The following is an 11,260-nucleotide window of genomic DNA, read 5'->3' on the forward strand; positions in this document are numbered from 1 at the left end:
CTCGCATGCCGTCGATTTGCACGCCGCTCTCTTTCATTGCGCCGTACAGCTCCGCCCTGAGGACCGTGGACCGTGCCGCGAGCACGCACCGAAGGTCTCCCAGCCGATCACGTCCGCCGCTCCGGAGGAGGCCACGGAAGTGGTGAGGCCAATCAAACGGGGGCACCACCACGCCGACGACGGACCATTCGTATTCATATGCGAGGACCTCGATGACCGTGAAGCAGTCGTCCTTGAGGAGGTGCGGCGCTCCAGGTCGGCCCTCTCGACCAAGTCGTCGCAGCTCCAGTAGGCGCCGGCGCCCACGAAGTCGCGCACCTCGCCGCTGGTCCTAGCGTAGCGCGGCACCGGGTTGGCGTGGTGGTCGAGCACGTCGAACGTGACCACGGCCTTGATAGGCGGCGTCGAGGACGGCCTTGACAGACACGAAAACGGTGGTTTCCGGGGTGGTGCCACTGGGGTAGAAGCCGAGGTGCCGTCTCCGACGCGGAAGGAAGGAGATGAGACGCCACAGCTGTTCTCATCCACGTACGAGTAGCCTTGGATCTTCATCATGCATGTGGTGCGTCGTCGGCGTCGTAGCACAGAGAATGGAGGCCGAGTCGCCGTTCGCAGTAGCCATGACGGCGTACCTGGGTCCGGTCCGGCGGCCGTCCAGCTCTGACGACCTAGGACTAGGAGCGAGCGAGACAGCTTGATGAGGCCGGACTTCTCTCAGATCGACGAGTCTCCCTTCGCTTATATGGATGGAGATGGACCTCAGCTCAGCACCTACTCCCTCCCAGTCCGACCAAGGGAACTGAGGTCAACACGGACTGAGGCCCGGGGCAAGAAGGGCGACGCCCTAGGGCCCCTGAAAAAATAATGGAAAACCGTATTTGCCACTCGTTTGCGGCAAGTTGTCCGGACTAGACCCACGACAGAGAAGAAAGACCAATAATACTAAACATACAAAGGTTTACATGCTTTTACACGATGATTAGGATCTTTTCAAACTAACTAACCACTCCCCCGATTTTCATGGGGATGGGCCCCTTCTCTCCCTTAATCTTCAATCAAAACCCACCTTTATGTAAAAGCATGTATCCTTTTGTATATTTTTTTGGAGAAATCTCGCCCACTTTTATTGATTGATAACAATGTTCATAGGTACACGGTTCCGTTTATAAGGGTTACCCAACCACACATGTCTACCTACTCCTAAATTACAAGCAAACTTGGTGAGATTATGAGCCTCGAAATTAAAATTCCTACACTCATGAATAAAAGACCAAGACGTACATATAAGAAGATATACGCACCGCAATCTCTTGGATGATAGCCGCATTAGGACCTCCCGTCCCCTTGTTGATATCTTTTACCACTTCTAGGCAGTCTGATGCTACTACCATATTCTGAATATCAAGATCATCTGTTAGGGCAAGAGCTTCACTGCATGCAAAAGTTTCGAGCATCATTGGATCACCAGTTTCCTTTTGTACGTGTAGCATTACTGGGAGAAAGATGAGCGTTCAGGATGGGCTGGCCTGTTAAACGTTTCAACCATTCCGGTTTTGGGAAGGTTTAGGTTTGGGAATCTTCCTTCTAGGAGGTTCCTGAAGCGGGTTTTTTTTCCTGTTCCTTTTTCTTTTTTAGTTTTTTCCTGTTTCTTTTTCTTTCTTTCGGCGCCCTGTATCTTCAAAAAAGAAAGCTATTAATGACTGTTTCGATCAACAAGCACGCCGGCGGCTGTCACTTCCATTTTCTTCTTTTTTCATGTTTATTTTCTTTTTAAAAAAGTTTACTGAGCTTATTGAAAAGAAGCGTAAATTTTCAAAAATGTTTGTGTTTTTCTTAAATTGTTCAAAACTTCAAAACAAATCCTGTTTTCCAATTTTGTTAACAAATTTAGAAAAATTGTCGCCTTTCCCCAAAAAACAGGGCTTCAAAAATTGTTCACAGACGCAATTTTTTTTAGCATTTTCAAAGCTTTTATTTAGAGTTTAAAAAAATCTCTCTCTTTTTTTTCAAAAATGTCCGTGCTTTCAATTTTGCTCAAAAATCCCCCCTTTCCCAAAATTTGTTTAAGATTTAAAAATATTTGAGTTTTCCAAAGAATGTTGGTGTTTTCAAATAAATTACAATTTTTTAAAAAATTATTCAAAAAATTTGAAATGATTTTGTTTTAATAAATATTCTATTCTCTCAATAAAATCATGTTCAAAATCTAAAAAATATTTAGATCTGTTGCCAATGCCACTCATAGTTCTTTTTTTGAGGGTTAATTGGTATACGTAGGTAGCAGTAGGTTTTGCTCAAGTGCCGAGAAAATGTGCTAGTCGTGCCGTGCCGGGCTGGCAAGGCAGCCCAGGCGTGGTTTCCTAGTTTACTTACCGCTGGTTAACTAAAAAAAAACAAATGGGGCGATGTGGGTGGGAGGATTTATCGATCGCTAGTAGCAATAGGAGGGGGGTGGAACCATCACGACGTTCGATTCTCCTTTAATAGTAGAGATTATCTTATACTACTTGTTCAAACTATAATTTAGATTGGCACGTGGCAGTGTTCAGGAGCCCTTAACAATTTCGGAGGCATGGATCTATAGTTCAAGGCAACCATGCATTTTTTTTCCTGTTACGGAGACAAAATATTTGCCTCATCCATTAATTAAGAGAGAGATAAGAGTTTTATAGATTGCATTGTTACAACAAAACAATCATTCTCGCAATATGACTTTCCCAAGTTCTTTGGCACACCCTTATGCTAGCGAGAAGCAATGGTGGAGGTGCGGACTTGTGACGGAACACCCGTGTGTTGCGCCCATTCCCCAAGAGGGTATGTCCATGGTGTTTCGAGTTTAAAAATTGCAGTTGCATCTCTAGGAATCGCCAGAATTCAAGTGGCATCTATCTAATTTATTACTTATTAACCCTTAAAAGAAGGCAACACATGGCAGAAATCAGCCCACTCCCTTTTCAGCCCGTTGACGGATTGCTCGAAATCGAAACCGACCAGCCTCCGAGAGCCCAACCAATCTCGTTTGGGCCCAAAAGCTTAAACCGCCAGAAAACCCTACTCCCCCCTCTGCTCCCACTCCTCCCCTCCGCCATGGCCGCCGCCTGCGGCTGGGCTCCTACCTCGGCGACGTCTCCGCGCTCTCCTCCCCGCGTCCCCTCCTCCTCGCCGGTAACTTCCCCTCCCTCCCCCCCATCCCCTCTCCCGCTCCACTACATCACCTCACCTATTACGCCGCGCGCTCCCGCAGGGACCGGCTCGGAGCTGCTCGTCTACGACCTGGACGCCGCCAGGCTCCTCGCCTCCTTCCGGGTCTTGGACGGCGTGCGCGTCCACGGCATCCGTGCCCCCAGCGGCTCGCCCCCCGCCGACGGGCGCACCGTCGCCGTCTTCGGCGAGAGGAGGGTGAAGCTCCTCAGGCTCCGCGTCGACGCGGAGGATGGCGGCGTACGGCTGGAGCTGGAGCAGAGGCTCCCCGGGTTCGATCACTGGGTGCTCGACGCTTGCTTCCTCGAGGTATACACGCTCGGTCGAGCTGTCCGGTCCCCGCATCCATGGTATACAAGCTTCAATTTCCTCTGCCATTCAAGTTTGCTCGTTCTCGGTGCAGGTGGACGGGCTGCTCGCGGTCGGTTTGGGCGACAATTCAGTGGCGTTGTGGGATTTGACGGACCGCGTGTTTGTTACCAGAGTGAATTCTCCAGGTTCGACGAGCATCGTGCCCTTGCCCCGAAGTTCCAAATTATATCTTCTGCGACAGAATTTGTATTGATATACTTGTTCCGGTGTGTTTTGTGGCTGCAGAGAAGTGCCTTCTGTATTCAATGAGAATGTGGGGGGACTCTGTTAGATCCCTCCTCGTGGTGTCTGGTACCATTCTGAACGAGGTAAGCCGTCCAGACTCGCATCTACTATGACAAAACTATGAGATATACTCTTGCTTTTATGTACAAATCATGACTATATTCCATGGTACCTGTTTCCCAGATTCTTATTTGGAAATTGGTACCCGAAACCCGGAGTTCTTCCTTGTTAAGCTCGGACGAGTTGGGTGCTACTAGTGTAGAGAACCACAGGATCTTACCAATGAAACAGCCAAAATTGTTATGGCAGTGCTCGCATGTGGATGTTAAGTTGTCAGTAGCTGGTACCTCCTACTCGCATCTACTACTATATGTACCTGACTTCTTTGTTATGGCAGTGCTCGCATGTGGATGTTAAGTTGTCAGCCACAGGATCTTACCAATGAAACAGCCAAAATTGATGATGTGGACATTATACCCAAACTGACACTTTTCGGACACAGTGCTAGAATTTGGGATTGTTGCATATCTGATTCTGTAAGTTTGTTGCACTTTGCCTTTTCGTCTTTCAGTTTTGAAGGTGGATTTGTCATTATGTTTGTTTAGCGACGGCCATTTTCTTAATTCTTTTCTACTCACAACTCTGTCATGGACACATACCATATTATTGCATTGATGCTTTTTTGCGACAAAAGGGGAACTTGATTATCTAGCTGTTATTGTAGACGAAATACAGCTTACTGTTTTCACCTGAACTTGCCTTTTACATAGTTATAACTGCTGGCGAGGATTGTACTTGCTGCATTTGGGGCATGGATGGAAAGCTAATCAAAACATTCAAAGAACACATGTAAGTTGGGAAGATCAACTTAGATAAAGTGTAAGGCGAGCAAATTAAGTATGTCGGAATTTGACTACCTTGACTTGCAACAAGTGCTTCCCTTAGTAAAACTTAATTTTCTATGCTGCATCTATTGTTACAGTGGCCGAGGATTATGGCGATGTTTATATGATCCAAGCTCACTAGTTCTGATCACCGCGGGGTTTGATTCTGCAATCAAAGTGCACCACCTATGTAACTCCTCTTTTCATGACATATTGGAAGAAAACGTGGCCCCAGATGGTCTGAAATACGATTCTGAGGTGTTTGAAATATCTTCTCCTATAGTATCAGGACAGCATGGTGCCTTGGATAGGTATGGTGTGCTTCCGTGTTTTCATGTATTATCTCCATTTTTCATTGTGATATAGTGTGAGTGATTGTTTTTTTCATTTATCACAGCAAAAGCGAATATGTCCGATGCTTACATTTTGTGCAAGAAAATGTTCTCTATGTTGCCACAAACAATGGATATCTGCATCATGCTGAGCTCTCTGATACAAAAGATCCAAGATGGACTGAGGTTATTCAGGTCACTGAGAAAGCACCAATTATATGTATGGATGTAATGACAGGGTGCTCAGACATTTCTTTGGATAAGGAGGATATAATTGCCCTTGGAGACGGTCGTGGAAATGTTACTATTGTCCGTTTAAGCAGTCCCAGTCTTCTTGAACCTAAAATGGATTTATCTTTCACCTGGCAAGCTGAAAAGGACAGGCAACTACTAGGACTGTACTGGTGCAAGTCACTTGAATGTAGGTATGTAGATTATTTCCTATTTACTCTCTGGTTAGCAGGTAATTATTGTTCTCAACAGTTTTCCTTCTTTTTTCCTCGCAGCCACATTTTCACAGCTGATCCTAGAGGCACTCTTAAGTTATGGAACATAAGAAATGCCCTTTTCTCAAATGGCCATCCGATTACTCAGGAGGTTTCACTTGTTGCAATGTTTGAATCTCCCTTTGGGGCTCGAATCATGTGTTTAGATGTATCACTTCAGGATGAGGTAATTCTTATAAACTTGCTCTGTTTCTCATTGAATGCAATACCTTAACAGTGGCTTATAAAATATTTCACGTGAATATCAGACGTTTTACAATTATGACTATGGGAACACTAATTGTTTTATAGAATACCCGTGCCTGATGTTCTAACTATCAGAAGAAAAGAAATGTTACAGTTTGCCGCAAAGAATATATTTTGTTCTCTGATGTATAAAAAACAAACATGTTATTTTCTATGCAGATCCTTATAACAGGTGATAAGAAGGTAACATCGCTGCCTTTCCTTTTCATAAAACATTGGCAGCACATGACAGCAGTGAGGCACAACAGAAGATACCTTTACGTGACCGTTTTAAAGGAGCTCATGGCATTTCTGGTGTCACAAGTGTTCAGATAATCACCTCAGCTTCAGATCATATTGAAATCCACACTGTATGTACAGAATTTTGTTGTTTTTCCTTTTATTGAAGTCATGAGCTTGGCCTGACATAAACTCCTCTCCTCTGAACATTTTACAGACTGGGGGAGACGGCTGTATTTGCTTCTTCAAGTATGGGAGGAATGTGAAAAACGTTGAATTTGTTGGAATGAGACAATTGAAAGAATTAGGCACCATTCAATCGATCTACGCTAATCATACCTCTGTTAACCAATTGGTTGGTACCTATGCAATAGGTTTCACCTCTGCGGATTTTATCATTTGGGACCTTGAAAATGATACAAAGGTAGCACATAACATACTGATAAACTGGACAACTGGAGGCTTGAATTTGGCAATGGTTGAGCTAATCTGTTGATTCTGGATTATTTTTTTCCTTCTATAGCTGGTTCAAATATCCTGCGGAGGATGGCGGCGCCCTTATTCTTACTATCTTGGGACAGTCCCTGAGTATCAAAACTGTTTCGCCTTCGTAAAGGTTAGTTGCCCTTTGCTTAAGAGTGTTTGTGGAAGTGTTATCTTAACTGATATTTTGTCCAAATTTACACACCTCATGAGAATCGACTTCCTAGCAGGACCACAGTATTCATGTGCATAGACACTGGGCACCAACTCAAGATAGGAAGTTGCTTCCTCAAGTTTTTCATACACAGTTCCATGGAAGGGAAGTGCATTCTCTTTGCTTCATAGATCCAGCAAGCTATTCAATTCCTCAGAAGAGTACGGATTTGTGGATTGCAACCGGGTGTGAAGATGGAACCGTCCGGCTTACAGGGTAAATAAGTCATTATTGACACATAATAACAAACGAGGTTTAAATCAAATATACCTGTTCATTTCAGGTTCTGTTATGAACCATATGATATATGTTGTTCTTGATCTTTGTTACAGGTACTCGGCTAGTAGTGCCGGAAGATGGTGCTCATCCAAGCTGCTTGGGGAGCATGTTGGCGGGTCAGCTGTGAGAGATACGTGTTTCATCCCAAAAACATACACATTAGCAGATAAATCGCGCAACTCTAGTGTCAGTTCTGCCGACACTTGGGTCGAAAACAAGGACACCACTTACATATTGATATCTGTTGGATCAAAGCAAGTTCTTACGGCTTGGATTCTAGAACCTAGAATTGCAGAGAACAACAAACAAGTGTGTTCGAGTGATCGAGATTTAGACACCAAGCAAAGCTCAGAATGCTCAGACAATAGTGGTTCAGCCGTTACATTTCAGTGGCTTTCTACCCACATGCCACCAAAGCTTGGCACCAATAGGTTGAAAGCTGATCATGTAAAGCTGAACTTCGAGGAAGGCGGGAAAGGAAATTCCTCTGCTCAACCCAATCTGGCTATTATGGATCAGATGGAAAATGACTGGCGTTACCTTTCTGTTACAGCATTTCTTTTGAAACATCCGGCTACCGAGTAAGATTTGACACTGCACTCATCATGAATTGCTCACAAATAATAGGGTCTATGGTACTTTCTGTTTCTGCTCTCGCGAGAAATATGTCTCATGAATCGCTCACAAATATAGGGTCTTGGGCATCTGTTTCAGCTTTTTGAAGAAATGACTCATGAATTGCTCACAAATAATAGGGTCTATGGTACTTTTTGTTTCTGCTCTCGCGAGAAATATATCTCATGAATCGCTCACAAATATAGGGTCTAGGGATATTCTCTGTTTCAGCTCTTGCAAGAAATGACTCATGAGTTGCTCACAAATATAGGGTCTAGAATACTTTCTTATTAGCTCTTGCAAGAAATGACTCATGAGTTGCTCACAAATATAGGGTCTAGAATACTTTCTTATTAGCTCTTGCAAGAAATGAGGGTAATCTAAGCTCTTTGTTTTGTGCCAGATTGACAGTTTGTTTTGTGGTTGTTGCTTGCTCTGATGCAACAGTTATTGTCCGTGCGCTTCTTTTGCCTTCTCGACTATGGTAAGCAACATGAAATTTCTGAAGCAGAGTTTCTATTTATCTGCACTAGTCTCGGGGGTTTCAGTTAGCTGTTCCTTTTCTTTGTGTACAGGTTTGATGTTGCCTTGCTGGTCCCACAGGCATCACCAGTTCTTGTGCTACGGCATATTGTCGTCGCCTCTAGTGCCCACTGTGAAGGTAAGCTCGAACTGATGGAAAGGGCTAGGCAATCCACATATACACTTCAACAAGTTCTACCTTTTCTTGTTTGTTTTGGTAATTATGTTAAGAATAATGTAATTCACACATTTGCTTTCAGGTGATGCTTATAATGGGGATAGATACATTATCGTGAGTGGATCTACAGATGGTAGCATCACATTGTGGGACCTAACAGACACCATTCATGGCTTTATGGAACTAGTATCAGAGACTAAGCCGCACATGGTTATCGACTGCCAAAAGCGGCCCAAGACAGGAAGAGGGAGTCAGGGTGGTCGCCGTCGGTGGCGACCACTGGCAAACAGTTCTGTGAAAAAGGGTAATGAACAGGCATTGCTCCCCAGTGAGAACAATCTGAATACCTGCGGTGCTGCTGTGGAAAATTCACGCGGAACTCCCAGAGCGGAAGAAAATGTGGAATTCCTGCTGGCGGGAGGGTGCGCCGTCTGTTTTTTGGGGATGATTTGTAACTCCATTTGATGTGTAGCACTTTTCGACAGAGGGGATGAATTACAGACAGTCTGCGATCTGGTGCCACTTTTAGAAGGCTGGCTTTATTTGATTGAATGGAATAGAGAAACCTAAGTCGTTTCTCATCTGGATCTACCGTGAGTTTTCTTTTTGTTCAAAAATCTAAGCTGAGTATTGGTACACTACCAAGAAGCCATGTGACCAAGTAGCCTTCTAAAACCAGCTAAAAAACGCCCCATTGCAGCGTCGAGAGAGATCAAGCACACGGGGCCTTGCCAAATGTCACCAAATATATAGAAAACTCCTCACAGAATGTCGCTTGCAACTAAAAGAATATTCTATTGTAATGAGATAGTACATAAATGTCAAACCCGCCCAGTGAGTTAGGGATACAACTACCCTCCTAACCGTCCAACCATTTGCTCCCTTTGATAAGTAACACCATAGCAACGGGTGGTAATATATATAGGTGTGTGTATCAATTATTGTTACATACATAAAGTTACATTATTTCAAACAAAAGGAAATAATAATGCACAACCGTCGTAGTACGTGCATGGTGGTATTAGAGGTCACAATACATAATCATATGCATAATTAAGATACAAAGCCCCAATCACCTAGATACATACTCCCTCCGTTCCAAATTGCTCGTCGTGGTTTTAGTTCAAATTTAAACTAAAACCACGACGAGTAATTTGGAACGGAGGGAGTACATATTAGACTTTTATTACCATGAGCCGCTTCATTTGACATCCTGAACTATGAATGTGCGGCTGCTAGGAATTGTATCAGACCTCTTCTTCTTTGGTCTCATAGCGGAGATCAAAGCTATTCATGCCATAAAACAAGCCATCGTCAAAGTTTTGAATCCTCACTTCTCCATTGGTCATCTTATCCTTCAGGGTGTAGGAGAAAGGGACTTTATATTTAGCTTGAGTTGCAGTCACAATCAGTGTCACTTTTTTTCTTGCTGGCACAGTAACTTGGTATTCAACCCCTTGTTTCTTCTCAGTTTCCTCGGTTTTCCCCCAAGTCGTTCCTTTTGTAGATTCATAACCAAGTTTCAGACTGCCATCAAGAACTATTGGAATTACCGCATACGTGACAGAGGCTTCGACACTTGCCTTATGGAACCGGGTTGACTCCAATTTGCTTGTCTCCTTCCTTGTGATGGTCAGGGATGATTTGATAGTGTTTTCTTTACTAGTCTTGTTGATAGCTGATGCAGTGGCCATATTCATATTGGTGCTGTCATAAATTCTATGACGGTCTTCTATATGATACTGAATATTGTAGATCTCTCGACTGATAATTGGTTCTTCGAACTGTACTCTTGCTTCCTTCGTGAATATCCCAGTGCCAGCAGCAATGCAATCATCAGTAGACCTCACACAGAAATGACCATCGTCGATGCTTTGAAGTGCAAAGTGATCACCAAATTCAAACACCTTGAATAAATCCTCAGTGCCAGCCATCTCTTTTGTGTCACCCAACGTGATCCAACCCAGCTAAGCCGCAGAAACTTGTTGCAAGCTTTTGATTTGATACGTACAGTGCCCTGGGCATAATTGCAAGTAGTGAAAATTACAGATGAATCTGCAATATCACTTGATTCAAATGGAAAATATGTATAACCACTATTGAATTTCTTCCATCTTAGGTACAAGCCGTTGTCGCCTTTGATAGCCACATCTGGAGGCAAAATTATTTGCTCTCCCATGTCATAGAGTGTGTGCAAGCTATTCAATGAGTCAGAAGACTCAGAACTGGAAAGAACTCCAACATCTTCTCCCTTCATAGGATGGGTAAACCTGTTAGGAATATAAAGAGGTGCAAAATTACATCAATAAAAAGACACAAATAAACACATGACACACTTATCTGGGTGTAGAATAAGCTGCTCTCAATGCATTGACTCTTAGCTTGATTTCGCAGGATACGATAGATTTTTAGAGATAACTACAGGGTATAAAACATTGGGTGACACAAAAGAAATATTCTACCAGGGCATATACGATATTAAGCATTGGCGAGAGGGCCACTGCCACTATACACTCGAGGGCATATATGATATTTGTTAATGTTTTGATACAATGGCATATACGATATTGAGTGTATAGTGGCAGTGGCCCTCTCGCAGAAATATTAATTATACTAAATATTAAGCATATGTGATACTAAACATTGGGTGATCCAACTCTTAGCTTTTGATGTTTATGATGGTTCTTTTGACACAAATAAAACATTGCAAGAATATTACAACAGAAGAATAATTTAGTATGCACAAATACCGCTCCATGACTATATGTGCCCATCAAGACAAATATAGTTACATTACATGAGATTTTTCTTGGACAAGGTCCAGCCAAAGGCTTCACTCTAGCAACTTGACTATATGTGCCCATCAAGGCTCGCATGACCATCAGCCTCCAATGCATCTTCTGATAAAATTCTTTCTAGTGTATTAAAATTTCTTATTTTGATATATTAATTATTACAAAATATTGGTTTGGATCATAAAATTC

At 43.3% G+C, this 11,260-nt stretch overlaps 1 protein-coding gene and 1 pseudogene across 1 annotated transcript; one reads left to right on the top strand and one right to left on the bottom strand.

The window, feature by feature from the left end:
* The first annotated feature begins 590 nt into the window (after window positions 1–590).
* Window positions 591–8,865, top strand: LOC109732381 (uncharacterized; annotated as a pseudogene).
* A 658-nt stretch (window positions 8,866–9,523) lies between these two features.
* LOC109732380 (uncharacterized) lies at window positions 9,524–10,210 on the bottom strand. Its single transcript, XM_073497965.1, has one exon. The coding sequence runs from the start codon at window positions 10,208–10,210 to the stop codon at window positions 9,524–9,526; it is 687 nt and encodes a 228-aa protein (XP_073354066.1).
* Window positions 10,211–11,260: the final 1,050 nt, after the last annotated feature.

This window comes from Aegilops tauschii, chromosome 4 (genome assembly GCF_002575655.3).
Source record: "Aegilops tauschii subsp. strangulata cultivar AL8/78 chromosome 4, Aet v6.0, whole genome shotgun sequence".
Taxonomy (NCBI): domain Eukaryota; kingdom Viridiplantae; phylum Streptophyta; class Magnoliopsida; order Poales; family Poaceae; genus Aegilops; species Aegilops tauschii.

What these genes read in the sequence shown, in the direction of transcription:
- LOC109732380 (XM_073497965.1), bottom strand. Translation starts at nt 10,210, where the DNA reads ATGGCTGGCACTGAGGATTTATTCAAGGTGTTTGAATTTGGTGATCAC.